The sequence below is a fragment of the Pomacea canaliculata genome, linkage group LG2, assembly GCF_003073045.1.
Source record: "Pomacea canaliculata isolate SZHN2017 linkage group LG2, ASM307304v1, whole genome shotgun sequence".
Taxonomy (NCBI): domain Eukaryota; kingdom Metazoa; phylum Mollusca; class Gastropoda; order Architaenioglossa; family Ampullariidae; genus Pomacea; species Pomacea canaliculata.
In genome coordinates this window covers 39,992,883-40,011,735 of record NC_037591.1, presented here as the reverse complement: position 1 = coordinate 40,011,735, position 18,853 = coordinate 39,992,883, and the positions used below count along the sequence as shown (strand labels likewise).

At 36.8% G+C, this 18,853-nt stretch overlaps 2 protein-coding genes across 3 annotated transcripts in view; both read left to right on the top strand.

Annotated features, from left to right (window-relative positions):
- LOC112556888 (low-density lipoprotein receptor-related protein 4-like) overlaps positions 1-7,552 on the top strand; it is a 260,038-nt gene extending 252,486 nt beyond the window's left edge. The window contains exons 3-14 of one of the 2 annotated variants that reach the window (XM_025226315.1): positions 974-1,048; positions 1,788-1,978; positions 2,315-2,471; positions 2,983-3,219; positions 3,486-3,654; positions 4,258-4,391; positions 4,745-4,907; positions 5,157-5,281; positions 5,555-5,911; positions 6,060-6,170; positions 6,423-6,614; positions 6,809-7,552. In XM_025226315.1, the coding sequence (XP_025082100.1) occupies positions 974-1,048; positions 1,788-1,978; positions 2,315-2,471; positions 2,983-3,219; positions 3,486-3,654; positions 4,258-4,391; positions 4,745-4,907; positions 5,157-5,281; positions 5,555-5,911; positions 6,060-6,170; positions 6,423-6,614; positions 6,809-6,846 (1,949 nt within the window). In that variant the 3' untranslated portion in view covers positions 6,847-7,552. Of the gene's footprint in view, positions 1-973; positions 1,049-1,787; positions 1,979-2,314; positions 2,472-2,982; positions 3,220-3,485; positions 3,655-4,257; positions 4,392-4,744; positions 4,908-5,156; positions 5,282-5,554; positions 5,912-6,053; positions 6,171-6,422; positions 6,615-6,808 lie in introns of both variants that reach the window. The other variant, XM_025226313.1, reaches the window with a different exon arrangement.
- A 325-nt stretch (positions 7,553-7,877) lies between these two features.
- Positions 7,878-17,329, top strand: LOC112556051 (low-density lipoprotein receptor-related protein 4-like). The gene is made up of 14 exons (XM_025224664.1): positions 7,878-8,325; positions 8,449-8,514; positions 8,839-9,023; positions 9,617-9,770; positions 10,468-10,713; positions 11,224-11,392; positions 12,168-12,301; positions 12,517-12,667; positions 12,874-13,010; positions 13,874-13,972; positions 14,891-14,980; positions 15,844-15,954; positions 16,281-16,457; positions 17,274-17,329. Exons 1-14 carry the CDS (start codon positions 8,286-8,288, stop codon positions 17,327-17,329), a joined length of 1,815 nt encoding a protein of 604 aa, XP_025080449.1. The 5' UTR covers positions 7,878-8,285.
- The last annotated feature ends 1,524 nt before the right edge of the window (positions 17,330-18,853 follow it).

The window sequence follows — 18,853 nt, the reverse complement described above, 5'->3', positions numbered from 1 at the left end:
GAGGCCGAAGGCAGCTGACGAGAAGCACGTGTTTCTCCTATCATGCACTCGTGTGTGTCTATCTATCCAGAAATGGAAGTTCCTTGCTCGTCCCTCAAGCCTTGAGTTATTATTTATATTCACGTGACATACCTTTATGCTGCTATGAATTTTTTTCATAAGTTTATTGAAATCTGAGATTGCCTTGTTGGACCGTATACGGCGCGTGGGCGGACGTTCCTCACCCCTCATCTACGATGACATTTTCCTGTCAAAACTCGACCTTTCATCACGTGTACTGCTAGGGTCAAGTGCTGCGAAAAACTTCCTGTTAACAGCAGCCATTAATATGACGGCTTAAAAACTTGAAAGTAAAAGTCATTCCGTATATCTTCTGTCCTGTTTTTTCTCTCCTCCTTTATTTGTGAGTATACAATAATATACTATATATAGAAAGACACTATATATATATATCAAGCACACAAAAGTCTTCTGACGATAAAAAAGACAACTAAAAGGCAGTTTTTGTACGTGTTTGTTTGTGTGTGGTTGTATATTTCATTGACATCAAAATATTAAGACACACATAAAGTAACTTTAAGATTTCTAAGCAACTGTTGTATCAAGCATACACGTGGTAGAAGTAAAATTAAACCTACAGACAACTTTTTTATTAGTTACTTAAAGTACAACGAAATAATAAACTGTATTTTGGTTAAATTTTATTGTAGAGCCTGTGATTCATGAAAGCAGTTTTTTTAATTTGACTTCTCAAGTTTAGTGCAGGATGAAGGGGTGTAAACAAATTCTTCCGTAAACAGCAGTCGCTAATGTTACAGTTAAAAACTTCAAAGTAAGCGTTCCTTTTCTATTTCCTCATTTTCTTTCCTGAACAATTTGCTTCTGCTTTCATTTCCATATGTGCATAAAAGTAAAATAAAAATAACACAATAATTATTGAATGTATATCAATTGCCACATATAATCATTTCAGTGAGGATGGAACTAGTGCCGACTATAGTATTCCTTGTATCAGTCTGTAGAGTCGCTTCTCAGCAACGAGCCGAAGGTAAGAGAAATCTTGTAGGCACACAAGTGAATAAGAATGTTTAACTATTCTTCTAAACGACATGAAAACATTATTCTAGCTTATCTCAGAATTTCAGTCGCTCGGTGTCAGGTGTAACGCTCTCTGTTTCTTTTTTATTATTAATAATAATAATAATAATAATAATAATAATAATAATAATAATAATAATAATAATAATAATAATAATAATAATAATAATAATAATAATAATAATAATAATAATAATAATAATAATAGGTACTTTCAAGTGTGCACACATCGTTGTCTTTTAGCATTATTTCTGTTTAACAAATATTTTTAAACCTCATTATCATTCGATTTTTAATTGATGTATTTTATATAAGGAAAGATAGTATTTTGTGTCTTATTGCACTATTATTATAGAACTACTATATATTATTGAAGTGTCTGACCTCATTACGCCTTTATCATACAGATCTGTTGTTTGGTTGTTTTACCTTTACATTTAAAAATCACCTGTTCGTGGTTTGCTTAGTTTTCACTAGTCAGTGTGATTCTGTCTATTTAGTGGTAAGATATTTTATACAAAATGAGTAATATATGTAGTATCTGTCCTAAAGATTGTTGTTTAGTATGTATTTCTTCAAAATGAATAAAATTCTAGAAGCTTATTGTATCTTTTTAAAAGGGAATGTTTCTTCTACAGTAGTACTCAGGGTGAAGAGTTTGTAGACCATAACGCGTATTTTTTCTCTAGATTGTGGAGGCAATTTCACACAGCCCTCTGGTTCCATTTCGTCGCCATTGTACCCAAGAAGCTACCCGGACAATCAAGACTGCATCTACGTCATCCAAGCCGTTGCAGGGCACCGCGTGACCTTGCAGTTCGTCGTGTTTAAACTGGAGCCTGGCTCCACCCCCAGTGTCTGTGACCACGACTACGTGCAGGTGACTGTCTTGCGCATGTGCGATGACACCTGGTCGCCATAAGCTTCTCCTCTCTTCTGTCTCCTTTCTAAGGCCTAGTGGTACAACAAATGAACTCTGGTACAACAAATATTGAATGTCTTGTGTTCAGATCTCATCTTGGCCACATCGTTTTCTCATTCTCTATTTGTAGTTGTTGTTTGTGATATCACCTTAGTTTCTGAGTAGAGGACCACTATAATCACCGCCTTCCCCTTCTCAATTTCCCCTCTCTTATTGTGAATATTTACCAGTAAAACTACATTGATAAGTGAATAATAGAATCAGGTAATATTTTCATCTGTTCAATTAAACAAGATTCGGGATGGCGATTCTGTGGTATCGCCCTCTGTCGGCATTTACTGCAACTCAACGTTTCGTCCCAAAGTGAGGTCAACGAGAAATGTATTGTGGATCAAATTTCATTCCGACTTTTCAGTGTCCAAACCTGGCTTCGAGGCGACTTACACTACAGGTGAGACATAGAGTGCAAGTAAGGCTTTGAATAAAAGTCTCTAATCTTGCAAAGACCTTGATACCACTTAGATTACAGTGTTTTGGATAGAATGTGGAGATAAGAAGATTAAATGTTTCGATAATAAAATGCGAATTGCAAATTAGTGATCATTATTCAAAGAGTCTCTTTTATTTAGTTCAGTACTTTGAGCATCACTTGTCTTCATTGGAAAGAGATGGAGATGGTAGGAATTGGGATAAAATTAATAGCAAGGCTCCATCAGTAAGATCGCTGAAGGTGGGGAGCACATGAGAAAATAAAATATTTATTGGGAAACAAAAATAATCACCGGCTGCATTCATTCGTGCTTGATTTAGAAAATGTACATGTACGTATGTAAAATATTCTAACATGTTCCATACAGAATATTTCCATCAGTCAAGCGGTCAAATTAGTTCAATACCATTTCTAAGGGAGCCAGAATAAAATTATTGAGAAAGTCGTGAAGAGTGTCTGATTTTATGTTCAGGAATCATTCCCCAGAAGTTTCTGCTGACGACCAACACGTTTCTCCGTGCCATTCACCGCATGGACGTGGACACCGGAAGTAACTTCGTCATCCCAATAGACGGCCTGTCAAACCCTATTGCCATCGACTACGACCCAGTGGATGGTCGACTATACTGGACGGACGTCGTTGAAAAGACGATTCGTTCCTCAAACCTCGATGGCAGTGGCGTGCGTCTAGTCCGGAATCTTGGCCCTCGTGAGTTCCTTGTGAAGTAGTTATATTATGTTCCATCGGAGTTCCAATGTAATGGTTCCAAGTCCTTTTGGGACCACTGTGTAAACGTCCTAGCTATGGCTAATCTGTAAATAAGTTTTAACTATTTGAATTCCCTCTTTCTCCCTCTAACAATTTTAATACCCTCTTTCTCTTAAAAGAAACTTATGTTCAGTTTTAGGAGAAGCTTGTGTAAAACACACGACTTTGAGTGGACAGAGAAAGCAATCATACTTTCTGTTGTACAGAAGCAGTGCCGGATGGACTTGCAGTAGACTCTCTCTCACGGCTAATCATCTACACTGACACAGGAAATGACATCATAGCCCTTATAGCCATGAACAGCTACAACCATAGAGTTGTCGTCCAGTCCGACATCGACGAACCCAGGGCCATAGAACTGGACAAACACAGTGGGTGTGTTGATTGCTGATATCTCTAACATTAAAAGAAGAAAGACACGACAGTCAGTCTCAGGTCACTTCCTCTCCCGGAGTCCAGCAGGATCCCGAGCACGAACACAAATAAAACCCTGGACAAAAAATAACTCTGGAAAAATCTAACAATCATTGAATTTTAAATATAGGATACTACTAATCAAATATTCCCCAATTTAAAAATTACATTCATGTGACAAAAAAAAATTAATTTGCTTCTTATTGCTAAATAAAAATAAATATTCTCACAAATTCTGCAGTACAACTGACAAAACTATCATGGCTGTAGCCAAACCACCCTAAAGTCATATGAGATTACGCTGATGATGCTAATGATAATTTTTCAGTGTCGATTTAATTACAGAAGTTCACTAGTAAAGTGCCAGGTCTAATTAAGTGTTGGGAGGTCTCAGTTCTTGGACATATCAAGCTCACTCTGTATAGTTCTGTGCTCATCGTGCTAAAGGCAAAGAACAAAATATATTGAGTCAGAACTGAACACCTGTAGAGCATGAAATGAATAGGCATGTAAACTCTGTAACTCTGCCGCCATGACAAGGAGTTAATTTATTTGTCAAGAAAGAGTGATGTACTGGAGCGACTGGGGCGCCACCCCTAGGATAGAGCGAGCCAACTATGACGGCACTGGACGCAAGACTCTGGTGTCAGGGTTCCAGTACCTGCACTGGCCAAACGGTCTGGCTCTGGACACAGTCGGTGAGTCTCACTCTTCTCTTCCATTCTCAAACCAGTACTCTAGGTTTCATTTGGTTATACTGATATAATGATCTTTTTGTATGAGCTAGAAGTCCATTTTCCTTCGATTATGTTTACCGTTGAATTATCACCCCTGTTTTAAGGGAAAAAGGGAAAACAGGTACACAAATTATATATGATTTTCCTTTGCAGTTCTTTGACATAAAAATCAACAGGTCCAAGTGTATGGAAGCATATTGTTTCCAAAACAATAGCTTCATCAGCTAAAACTGTAGAATAATTTTTCTCTGTGCTCCTCAGGTTTCTTTATATTCATAACGATATATGTGGTGTTTGTGTTTGTGTGTGTGTAGCCGGCAGAGTCTACTGGGCAGATGGATATACAAGTAAAATTGGATGGACGGACCTGGAGGGCACGGTTGTCTCCATAGTGATCTCCCTTTCAGGCACACATAGAATGTTTGGCCTTGACCTTCATCTCAATAACCTCTTCGTTGCAGACTGGAGCGACACAAGGTAAAGCTATTGCTGATGAGAATATTCGCCCATTGTTAATGCCAAGGATTCCTTTACGATTCCGGCTTCCTTACCCTATTTGAAGCAAAAGGTAAACAAAAAATGTCACAGTCGTAACACACATAAACAAAGGTGTGAAGCGAATTAAAGTTTTGTTGAAACATTAAGTCACCGAGGCTTATCGAGGTGTGATCAGTCTTATTTGCAATGTCTTAGTGTTGAATGAAGATTTCATTAACGGTGTCACAGAGTCCAGCCTACTACCACCTACATCCACCGCATGAGTGCTGACGGGACTAACAGGAAAACTATTGGAGTTGTGAATGGACGATTAAACGACATACATATCTACTCGGAAGAATTAGAGGATAACGGTCAGTGAGTTATGTTAATTCAAATCAAACCACTCTCCTACCGCTCGATTCTTGGTGGTATTATTTTTATTTGTGCATTTCTTGGGGTTGTATGATAATAGTTATTAGTAAGATGGTAGCATTGGAGCGGCGAAATTAAAATCCAAATTCCTTGCGGTTGACACATAACTTCTATCCTTTCTGTTTTCGTAACAAGTAATACAATATTTGTTCTTCTGTAGTGAGTGTCTCTTTAGAATTTTATTCCTAGAGTTTATGTTTTACAAATGTCAGATCCAAATGGTTGCGGTAACAATAATGGTGGTTGCGACTACATCTGTGTGCCTGCACCTGGCAACACCAGTCAGTGTTTGTACCCGGATGGTATTGCCACCGGACACATCATCACCAGCGTCGCCACGGGCTCTAAGACAACCACCCTTACTGACATCAGAATGACCAGGCCTGTCATCAGTGTCACACCTGCTGGTCGGAAAGTCACAGCTGGCAGTCAAAGATTTGCAGCTGCTGTCAACAAAGTGTTAGCTGCCATAAGTAAAGATCCATCTGACATCAACACAGGTACACCCAGCATCTCCAGAGTAAACACTGTGGTCACCAATTTCAGCAAGGACATAAGTAGAATCCACGGTAGGTGTTTTGAAGATTTACCTTTTGTAGAAGAACGGTGACCAGATATTTATAACTTGGTTGCCAAATATCTATGGTTACCGAACCACTTTAGGTGATCACTGGACCTATACTCAAGATAACAGAGGTTGACTTTTTTAAGTTTCAGAGGCTCCCATCATCAGTCCTCAACTTATCATACTTGTCATCGGCTGTATTGTCGTCAGTGTTACAGCTGCATCATGCGTCACTTTCATCATCGTCTATAAAAGACGAAAACGTAAGAAACAAATATTACTAATAAATGTATACGCTGGTTGTTTTTAACCGATGTGTATATCTTTATATGGTTGGAATGTGTGTTTGTACCTGATTATATGTATGAGTGTATGGCCCTAGTGAGACTTTCCATAGCAAACCACTCAGCTTATAGTTGTTAAGTGTAGCTGCATGCAGGAACACACTAAAGCTTTCCAATAAAAATTTAATCTACCTGATGCTTACAGGACATGGTCTAACTTGCTGTGTACAGGTGATCACAATAGCCATACGACTGCTGTGGCCTCTCCACCGGAGGTTGACCGTCCAAGTCACACAGAAGCGCCACCTACAGACATATTCTCCACAGACTACCTGACTCCAGTCGCTGCTGACTCGAACTACGAAGATGAGGAGCATATCTACCACGAGCTACACACCATTTATGACACTTTTAAGGCCACGTGTATGTATTTTCTTATTTTTTTATATTGTATTAATTATTTTTTTATGAAGTCTCCATAATGCAAGAACACAAACCTGCTTTTTGACTGCTTGAGCAGTGAAGTCAAAGAATAGCATGTATCCATATAGCAATCACATTTTACAATTACAAGGAAGCTAAGAAGTCAAACCTCGAGTATGTTTTGTATTTTACAGCCCGCGACAGTGGAGACTACCTGAAGCTTACGAAGTGACAACAGGTGTTGCACGTGTCCAAGAATGCGCCGGACTAGCTGCTCTTCGATGTTTCTCTTTTTGTAAAGCAGCCGACAAATAATGTGCGAAATATTTCATTATTCATTGAACTATTTTCTTCTTTTTTTGAGTTAATAACATTATTCAGAGTAATAGTCTTTATTTTGGCTGTTCATCTTCATGCTACGTTTGGCCATGATGAAGGAAACGTTTGTCTTTTCTTGTCATTGCACATTGTCATCCAAGAAAAAACTGCACATGGATAAATAAAGTCAAAGCACATTGTTTTCCTTTTTGTTATTGTACATTCTGCAATTATAAAGCTACTCACGAACTAAGAATTTCCTGTTTCTGTGTCTGGAAGTCCGATACAGGGGCGATTACTTGAAGCCACAGGACCAACAGAAGGTGCCTGTGTTTATATTATGTTGCATCAAACTGAAGGCCAGCTTTCATGGTCCACTGCTTCTTCATCTCATGTGTGATACATCAACATGTAGTAGTTGTTTCATTGTCGTCTAAATTATTTTCTTATCATATGGGGCGTCTTGCCACTGATTTTATTAAGAACTTTTTTTTGAGGGGTTGATATTCTTCATACCACTTAGATATTACCTCTTAAGGCGATTATGTATTAAAACTAAAGTATTTGATGACATGTATGATAAACAATATGCAGTTTAAAAAATAAATGTTACTGACTTTTATGCTTTGTTATGATCGTTTGTTGTTACAAGTGAGCAAAACAACAAGAGATTGTACTGCATGTGAAATGAAAAGCTGTTTTGTTTTATTTCAGCTGTCATTTTAACTCATTAAACTTTCGTTTAAATTTTATTAAAATAAAACGAAATGCATCATCATCCTCATCCAACAAATGCTGACGATGGCTTGAGTGACTTTTGACTCGCGGTTCCACGGGCTTCAGTTCCTTTTAACCTTCGTTGATCATTGGAGTTTGATGTGTATTGGTGATAATTTATCACAGCAATGTGACTGTAGGATGTACTGTGTGTATCTGTGGGCCACTGATTGTGGTTTGTGCTGTATGTGAAGCTGCTGAGGTTGATCACAAGATGTAAGATGCAGTGAGGAGGGTATCCACTCGTTTAGTTCTTATTCACTCTCCAGGATGTTGGCAGTCACATCGACTTCAATCTTGGCGCACCTCATGAAGCAAACTCTCATTCATGTGAATGGACATTTTTTTGAAACATTGCGAGTCATCTGCCCTATCCCTATTTGAAAACACGGCCACAGTTAAAACCTCTCGCCTTTTGTCAATGTTTGATGTGCGCCCCACACTTCACTCCGTGCTTGTTCAACATAAGAGCTTGCTAAGGGAGAGCACTTCCTGGTCTATTAAAACAAGCCGAGTTCGTTCCTCCTAATCATCAGTGCATCTGTCATTTGATTTCCACCTGGACTGTGCACTCAAATGGGAAATATACTACGAGTCACACTGAGTAATTTAACAGGTAAGTCATTTTACTCAAATTGTGTTTACATGCCACAGACTCCATTAAGAATTTGAATTCAGATTTTGTTTGTTGAGATGCCTTAGCAACATTTAAATTTAAATGTTTTGGTTTTCATTTCAGCAAACCAGATGATTACTCTTCTTATTTTGTGTTTCTTTACATTTGCAATTCATCGCCAAGTGCAAGGTAATCACTACTGAATCCACATTTTAAGAGTGGTTTAAAATTATATATTAACAAACGTGTATGTGTGTATGTTTAAATGTATCTGTGTTTAAATATCAACGTGCCTGCGCTATTGTAGACAAACGCTTTACAAACACACACACACATAGACACACGGGTGAAATTACTAAGAAACACATAGTACGTGGTAAGCTCTGATACATATAAATAAATGTTGCATGATTAGTTTAAAATGTTTGTTTTAAATCCTTTAATTATTATTTCATTTAAGTTACTATATGATTGCTTGTTTATGGACAGCATAATCTAAAATCTGTTTCGTAGCTTGTGGCGGTGAATACACTTCACTCACTGGTCTCTTATCGTCTCCATTGTACCCGAGTCAGTACCCGCCTGACCAGGACTGTGTTTACATCATCAGAGCACCAACAGGATATCGGATCACCTTGACATTTCTCCGTTTTGAACTCGCAGATGAAACGAATAACTGTCAGCACGACTATCTACAGGTATAAGTAACATTGAAGGTATAAAGAGTTAGAGTTTCTAGTTTACATAATGTAACATGAATGCATTCTACAATATGTTTAGAGTGATTCCAAAGTGTTTGGTTTCCTCTCACTTTCTGACACATTAACTTCTGGGTTAAGACTGTTCTCAAACAGACAAATAAACAAACAGGTTTGATATTTTTAGATTCCATAAAAAAACTTTTGGAGTGGCTTAATTTTATTTCCTTCTAATTAAGTAAAGCTTAAAATCCAAGTCAAAATCAGTTTGCTTCCTCTGCTCTTGACACATACTCATACAAATATCGACATGTAAAAAAATTGTCAAAATCGTTTTTACACAGACTGACTAACATTTGTTTATCACAACATTGCCGTACGAGCTGAGGACTTTACAGCAGAAACTAGTTACCATCATGGTCTCTGTGGCCGCTTGATCTGCTTAGTGAAAAGTGTAAACATGTATCTCGAGAACAGATGAACAGCATTCAACTGATTTGCCCTGAAAATTACCTACAATTTCACTTAATAAAATTAAAGGTTGGCAAGGTAGAAGTGAATGCTTTGACGATCCTTCATCTCTTCGTTTGAAGATTAGAGATGGCGGGTCAGGGACATCACCATTCTTGTCTATCTACTGCAACACCACAGCCTACACCAGACGATCATCATCAAACACAATGTGGATCAGATTCCGTTCTGACTCATCTCAGTCCGCAGCTGGCTTCCATGCGAGTTACACTGCAGGTGGGAAAATACATCTGGTAAAGTTATAATAAAAACCTAAGGAAACTATTACCAACATGTTTCTACTTTAAGGAATATACAATGTCAATATCTACGTAAGTAATACAAAATTATTTTACGGATAAGAACATTGTACCAAATAGCATTTAAACATTTCAAAATGATTAGAAATGGTCTAGAATCCTTAATAAATATTTATAATGTTTAAATACTATCAAGGGTATTTCTTTGTCTATATTGGTCTAAATCAACAGTAATGAATAAACAATAATAAATGTTAAAAAAGTAACCATACTTATTCTCTAAACTGTATCAGGAACAATGTGCCATATAAATATATATAAAATAAGAGAGTACAACAGTCGTTATCAAAATATCTTTATATTTGTAGTGAGCCAATAGTTTTCTTCATTCTAAGTTTGTTGGTAAATAAATTAATTTAGTTACTGTGAGTAGATGTGATGTGTTTGTTTTTGTTTGTATATGTCAGCGTGTGTGTTTTGTTAAAGTTTATGGACAGATGGAATAACTTTCTGATCAATGCAGACCTGTTCCTATTTTCATCAAAATACAAACTCAATCAAGCTGTAATCATCCTACGTCAAGGGTATTGTATGTTTTCTCTATTTTTATTTTGATGTTGTTATTTTACTTAAACAGAATTTAAACCAACTCCGATTGTTTGGTTTCTCTGCAGCTATAATCCCCCAAAAGTTTCTCCTTGTTACCGCATCTGTGCTATCGGGGTATCTGGGTATTAACAACATAGACATCGACACATATAGCACTGTTGACATTCCGCTCATTGGAGTACAAGACCCTGCTGCTGTTGACTACAACCCAATGAATGGTCGCTTCTACTGGACAGACAATGTGGAGAAGACCATCCGATCAGCTAATCTTGACGGCAGTGATGCTCGGCTTGTTCGCTATTTAGGATTGGGTAAAGTCTTTCATTTACAAACACTATTGCATAATATATATATAATTATATACCGAGCATGATTTGTCTTTAACTCATAATAATAATAACTTATTTTAACTAACTTCTTTTTTGTAAAAGCGAATACTAGCAACTAGCTGGATGTGTATAAAAGAGAACTGAATCGACCAATGCCAATCGAGGATGCAATCTATATTTTTCTCTTTGTCCTGCCTTAGTTTTCTTATGGTGGAATATAATTATCTACAGGTCTTAGCTCTGTAGTTATTCTGGCTCCAATAGATTGGTACGGGGAAAACAATTTACATGATATAGCCTGTTTTCTTTGAATTCTCAAGAACTTAAATTTGCTTTACAGACTGTTTAGACTCTCATCACAGCTAACTATAACTACTGTATTCCCTTTTTAAATATTTCTAAAAACAAGAAGATTAAATGCAAAATAAAATTCGAAATAAGGTTTATACTTATTCGGTTGTTTGATAATAAAAATACAGTTATGATTTCCAGACGCCAGGCCAGACGGCCTGTGTGTAGACGCACTGTCCAGGCTCATCTTCTACACAGACTCAGGCAATAAAGTCATCGGCATGATCACCATGTACAGCAACACTCATCGAATAGTCATCAACTCCTCACTTGACATGCCGAAAGACATCGAGGTTGACAAACGCAATGGGTAAATATATTTAATTTAACAATAGGCTAATTAATTCAACATTGGAGAAATCAAATTACTCAGAAAAACAAGAAATAAATTGCTGATCACGTGAAAGTGCTGAAACAAATGAGATGAAAATATAGACACATTAGTTTTGTCCCAGATATCCAGTTTATAAAAAGTACTAGAAAAAGTACCCAGTGAACAGGATTGAAGAGTCAACGCACTCTCCTAGCAGAATTTAAAGGATGCAAAAACCATTTGTAAATGATTCAGTTGAAAAGGGGACATAATGCTGCGACGCCGACCACTGCCCTCTCTTCTCTCCCATTTTTCATTCTCTCTCACCGTCTCATGAAGTGCCTACTGATGGTAGAGACGATTTAAGCTAGTTTTAGGATAGGATACTCAACTGTGGATCACATGTTTACCTTGATGGGTTTGATTCAGAAACAATTCTCTCTTAATCGTAAACTATATGTGGCATTTATAGACTTTGAAAACGTTCTCTATTCAATAAATAGAAACTTATTTTGGCCCATTTTGTCAAAAATGGGGTTCCATGCAAGTACTTTAGATCCATTAAAGTCATGTATAATAATGTAAAAAGAAGGAATTATATGTGGAGCACAGCTAACTGATTATATAAAATGCACTAAGGGGGTAAAGCAATGGGATATGTGTAGTCCTGTATTACTCTCTTTTTATCAATGAATTGGCAATTGAGATAATTTAGAATGTAAAACATGGAGCCTCCCTTTCTATAGATTACTGTAAATGATAACCAAACTAGGGTAATGTACTGGAGCGACCGTGGCGCCACACCTACCATAGAGCGAGCCAACTATGACGGTACAGGACGTCAGACTCTGGTCTCAGGGGGCGAGTATCTCAAACAACCGAACGCCATCGCTCTCGACACAGTCGGTGAGAATTTTTCTTATCAATCTATCCTTCCTTTTTTTCTTTTCCTGTCTTATTTGTTTTCTGTGTTATTACCCTATATGAAACATTTAAAATAATTATATTCTATGAGCTCTTCCGTTTATATATATATATGTTTTTACAGACAAACAGTTTTTGCTATAGTTTTTCTATTTTGGTGTGTGTGTGGTCTCCCTGTTGTGGATGTACACATGCAGAAGGCAGACTGTACTGGGCAGATGGTGGCACTCAGAAGGTAGGCTGGGTTGACCTGGAAGGGAGGAAGACTTCAGTGATTCTACAACAACCAGGATTAGTCTTTCACGGCTTGGACCTCTATCTCAATGACTTCTTTGTGACGGACTGGAGGTTGGTAGTGCTATCACTTAATTTCTTTATTTCTATTGCATATAGAATATGTCAAATATGTTTCTTCAGCTGACTTTATGGCGGGAATATGATTATTATTAAAAAAATTCAAATTTATTTACCCTAAATATTTACTGTCGTGTTCTGAGCGTGCAGAACTAAGCCAGTTGTGCTCATTTTAAAGGATAAAAAACAAACTTTTTCAGTTTTCTAAATCTCAATCAGACGATAAAAACACATCTTTATCGCTATGGCAAGGACGGCGGCAACAGAAGGGAAGTTGCGAACTCTCGCTCAAGATTAAATGACATCCGTGTCCACGCTGAGGAAGTCGAAGATAAAGGTCAGTGAGCAGACAGGGTAGTCATAAGTATAGACAGCAATATTTTACCTGGAAACACCATCCACAGGCAAACGATCTCTTTCCGTCCTCAAGAATTCATGCCCGCGAATAAAATATTGACCGATATTTTTGAAAATTTATTTCTATTAAAGCTACAATACAGACAACTGTTTGTGGTACTCTGTTTTAAGGAGCTTTTTGAAAAGAATTACTTGGTGGGAATTATGAGGAATAAAGGTTTTGCTTTATTATAGTAAAATCAAATGAAAGGTTGTGGTGTATGGGACAGAATTCACAAGTTGTGATGTAGATCAAAAGCTAGAAAGTAACAAAAATTATTGACACAATATATGACACACAAAGTGTTGAACAAACATATATTTTATTAGAATATACATCAGAATTTGAATATTACTTCCTGGGGTTTTTTTTCATGTTTAGTTGTTTGAATACAAATAGATGTTGAATTGAGTAACCGGCAACCGACCTCGACAAGACGCTTTAGCAACTGAATCTTCCCAAATTCTCAAACATAGCGAAATACCTGACAGGTTGAGCTACATTAAATTTAAGCTGCTAAGGGGAAGTAATCTATAGTCGAACTATTTTTAAAGGATTCAGTAGTTTCCTCCCTTATATATTCATTTAAGCACAGAGCGATTGTGTGCTATGATGCGACCGCTACTTGTGAGCGGATGGGAATCCCGGTTACTACTCGGTGAGAATGAGACTTGTAGTGATATTAGAGTTCTGCTACTTCCAGACCTCTAAGTAACGATTAAAGCCCCAAAACTTATCTCTAAGGGGGAAGGCAGCGAACAACCCGGTATGTCTACATTTCATAATGTAAATCTTTATTACAGGGCCCAACGGATGTGGAAGCAACAACGGTGGTTGTAGTTACATCTGTGTACCCACACCTGGCAACAGAAGTAAATGTCTCACTGAGGACGGAGCATCTAGTAGGTAAACTGTTAATGGCTTGAAAATAGTTACAAGCAAAATTACCTGTCAGAAAAAGTTGGAATCTCCGTTTAGATAAATTACATATCTATAATAATAACACATAAAGCATCAAAATTTCCTGTTGAAAACTATTCTTCTGCTGAATATAACTCGTAGAATACAAACGATAGCTTAATTAAATTTTCCTCTCGATACCAAAGGCAAAATAAAAAAAAAAAAAAAGCTATTTCTTAATGATAAAAATGGAAGAAACAATCATCTTAACTACATGATGATACTTCTTCAAATATTCATTATATGTGTATACACACTTGTCGGAAGTCTTGAGGGAAACATTTAGATGTTAAAGACATTCCATGTGTTGTCGTCTGCCGCGGCAAGAAAAAAAAAACTAGAAAGGCAAGAAAATATGCATTTGTAAGATAACCCGAAGCCTAAAAGCTCGATAGCAAAAATAATTTGTTGTCGAAAGTAAGGACGATGACACTTTGTTACAAAAGAAAATTAAGAAGATGTTATCAGTATCTCTTGGCAACATTTTAAGTTAATGGGTTACCTTCCATCAGCAATTTTCCAACATTACATTGTATTACGAAAAGTAATAATGTAAGTGCAACTTGCAGAGTAGCTTCTTGCAGTAAAAGTCCAGGGTCTTTATCATGCTTAGTGATAAGTATTAAGAAAAGTTGCGAGCTGCAGTAGTATGTCATTAGGTCCGAAACAAAGACAAAGAGCACTTTACATGTGAGAATTTCTACTACGTAAGGATCTACAATAATAAATACCCATGTAGCTATTGCAAAATAACTGCTTTTAATACAGGAATATCTACTTGCAGACGTAGCAAAACTCATTTTAAAAAATTAGCCCTTAACTCCGATATTTATTTTTTATTATTTTTCCTCGAACTTCAGCAAAAAGTGAAAGTCCAACTACTGGCAGCTCAACAAAAGCACGTGATCTGGTCACACCGAGCTCTACAAGTGATCCCAGTATACCAGCAGGTAACACTGAACTGATGTTGTGTTACATAATGTACCTCTTGCAACATAACAAAAGGTCTATGCTAAGAAGTCTGCGGTTTATGTCTGTACGTACACCCGTTAAAATACATTGGTGGATAATTGATTATGGTGTTTGAAAAAGCAAGTGCATGGCTTTGAAATGGATAATTAAGTACTTTCTTTTATTATGGTGCATGGTAATAAAGGGCACTTGCTATTTCAAATACCAGTACCAATATATTTCCATCTATCTCTATTAGCAATTCTACCTCTGGTATCTAGGATTGTCGCCCCGATCTTGCGGCATCCTTACCAGCACCTACAAGAATCTGTTTTTTTCCTACAAGGTAGTCGTTTACACTATGGATGTGAATGCTGTGAGTTTTAAACACCTAGTTGTCATAGATTAATATTCAATACGCCTTCTACAAACACATATACAGAATATTTGAAGGCTTTCTTAAGACTTGATTCAAAACACAAACTCAAAAAGACTTCCAACCTTTCCAATAACTTAAATGACCCATCACAACTCTCTAGCTCGCAAACATATGGTGTAACGATTAGCAACCAGGACCAAGCAAATTATATTAGAGGAAAGAGACCTATCGCTACAATCTGTTCTTTTTTATTAAAATATCGACAAGAAAGGAAGAATAAAGCAAAAACTTAAAGCAAAAATTCGAAGTAGCAGGGCACTTCTTTAAAGTCTACCATTACTTGTCGTAAAAGAAAGTGAGATAGAGAGAGAGCTACAGGAGGGACGGGGAGAGAGACAAAGCATAGCATGTGCAAGAGTTTGCTAATCTTCTGTTAGAAAGATTGCAACATTGTGTCATCCAATTCCTTTTTCTGTTTTTCAGAATCAGAGTCTGTGAGCACTAACACCAAGATCATCATTGCTGTCTGTGTTGTGGCTGCTGTCGTAGGAATTGCTGTCATCATCGCACTCTTCATTTTCTTCAAACTAAGACGTAAGACGAATGACCCCAGCTCGGGTGATGCATGTCTCCCCGTCCTTTATGTCTGTATATTTGTAGTCATTGTCATAGCAAATGTACATTTTGTAGTCATTGTCTCAGTTCTTCTGCAACCAAAAATGTACAAAGATGACTGTGCTCATTTAATGTCCATAGACTTTTAATGACATTTACAAAAAAAACAAAAAGTGTTAAAATTATCTTAATGCAACTTTATTATAAATAATTTTTTGTTCAAATGGGTGATAGAAGAAGAATAATAGTGAATGTGTCTGTCCACAAAGAGATGACCTAGGAACATATATTCTTTCGGATGATAGGATGTGCATGTGGAAGCAATCGCAAAGAACTTGTGGTTTCCACGCAGAGACACAACACACCTGAAGTCCCCCTGGGGTCACTGACAGCAACATCAAATAATATTTCAGGTGTTAATGCTCAGCACAATGACCACAGCTATCAATCCGGTTATAGAGAGGGCAACTCTAGTGACGCAGGTAGGTACAACTAAACCATGCTTTTTGTTCAAGTATACTGGTCTAAGTATAATTGGTTTACACAATAATAGTTGTCTTCTCCTTCTGCCATACAAATATTTGGAGCAAAACTTGTTATTAAGTATATCTTGTCTGGTCGGGAGGGGTGAGGACAAGAATTTTTCATACATTAGCCAAGCCCTGGTTTGGTTTCGTTGCGACGATAACGACTCTAAGGAGAATGGAGAACTGGTAGCTGATCATCCCTTTCAAACTGAAGTCTCTTACCATGTCAGTCTTGTCATCTTATTACCTGAGTGTTTAAAAAATAATAGTAATAATATGTGATTTGTAAAATCCCTTTTCCCCACCGTTAAAGACAGGATCAAAGTGCTTTAGTAAAACAAAAACACACAAACATTGTAACACTGGATATCTGTCTCAAAAACAGTTAAAAATTGCTGAAAATTAGCCGAATTCTTGTAGTATGATAATCAGGTTAGTTTAGCAATAACTAAGAATTATCCAGAATTGCTTCACCCACACACCCCAGTGCTCGTGGACAATGTTTTTGCGTTTGACTCGAGGGAACATTTTACAACGGTTTTAGTCTTGTACAGCCTTGGCATTGTCGGACTTGACCTTTTCGTGCCCCATGATGTAGTGCTTAAAGTTGTTAAAGACTTACACAGAATACGTTGTCGCTTGATTCCCCCATGTTAATCTTGTCATCGCGAATCATTTTGCTCTGCAGAGTAGATGATGTCGACATAGATTATCAATAAATAAATTATTGAGATCCTACATGTTTGCAATCTCGGGCGATGTTTTGTGCAGGTGAGACAAACTGCGAACAACCTGCGATAATCACACCAAAAAAGCTCTATCCTTAATCACAATGGAGAGACACCAGCTACACAGACAGGTGAATACTCCAAATCGACTTATCAAGAAGAACACCTTATGACGACTTGAATCTCCGCCATTAGCCGATGAGTTACAGGTAGGTTCACTTAACACACGGTCGTTCCTCCAAACTTAAAAAAATACAGTCGTTTTTGAAAATGTTGCTCTCCTCCTATTCTTTTGTAAAAATATTTTACTATCAAAAAAAATCTAATAATATATGGAATAGATATAACCCAAAATGATCTATTAAAATAGCAAGAAAAACTCTGTTTACATTAAAACACATTTTCTACAATCTTAAATATTTTAAAACCTAAACTAATAAACAAATATTAATTAGTCTACAGTAATGTTAAATATATTTTTACAAGTTTTTCTTCTTTCATGTGAATTCTTTTATTTGTTCTACTTTAAACAGGAGCGGACCAAAAAGGCAGAAACATCTTACTCCCAATTATCTTTTTTTAAACTTGAGATCATTCGAAGATTATTCAGCACACACAAAAAAAATAACAGCAACATATGCATGGCTGTCACAAAAAGGCATCATTTTCAGCCCAGTGTTTTACTCATAGGGTACCCTACAAAGTGCTAGGTTGTCAACATTCTTCTGAGGTATGGCCACAATTGTTCTTCCTAGTACATTTTTTACTGTATTTGTACCTTGCCGATAAAAATCTTACACGTAAACAACCTCAACACGAATATGCTCTAGAGCCAAATATTTCCATTCCAAAAAAATTTAGCTGCAACCTTAAAAAAATTGCTATTCCAATAAATTTGCGTGAGAATCAAAGAAAGTGTATATGCTGATTTGATATCAAACACACCCACCCTGTCACCACAACACACACACACACTCCAAAGTCTCCAATGAATAACAAAAAAATCTTACTTAAGGCGGAACTGTAAGCGGCGCAAACAGCACTGTTAAGGGAGGGCAGCAGAAATTAAGGATGTCCCCACTATTTACGACTGTTATCTCCCTTACCACACACAGACAGCAGGTGGTTCTCACCTTTCTTTAATTTGATTGAAACTCGGTCTGAATAGATGTGACATTTAAACTTTGTACGATCTTCAGGTTACTCGGGGAACTTATTTTCAAAAATGAAAAAACAAAGGGGGACAAGTTTTGGTGTTAATTAATTTGCATTTCTTAGGTATATAAACCTAGAAAATGTTTTTTGTTACATGAAAAATTTGCAGTATTAAAACATTTTAGTTTCTGGAGATTTTAAAAATTGGTGTTGTCGTTTTTTCGTTCTTCATCATTTGTTAATAACGCTCTCCGTTAAAATGTTCTGGACATGAAGGCTTGCCTTATCTCTGTTATTTTTCATTTTTGAAAATAAAAAAAAAAGTTGAATCCTGTCATCAAAATTAATAAATCTTTTTTTTGTTGGTTTAGTTATTCTCTGTTAAAATTTTTATAATTTAATTAAAAATCTGTTTTTTACCCTTTTCCCCTTTAGAATTAATCGTTTTTTTCGCCTTCCCCTTTTTTT

Excerpts from the sequence above, each read along its gene's own strand:
- LOC112556051 (XM_025224664.1), top strand. The coding sequence starts at position 8,286 with ATGGGAAATATACTACGAGTCACACTGAGTAATTTAACAG. Across the intron at positions 10,714-11,223 it reads TGTTCGCTATTTAGGATTGG|ACGCCAGGCCAGACGGCCTG; the intron begins GTAAAGTCTTTC and ends TATGATTTCCAG. Across the intron at positions 13,011-13,873 it reads TGAGGAAGTCGAAGATAAAG|GGCCCAACGGATGTGGAAGC; the intron begins GTCAGTGAGCAG and ends TCTTTATTACAG.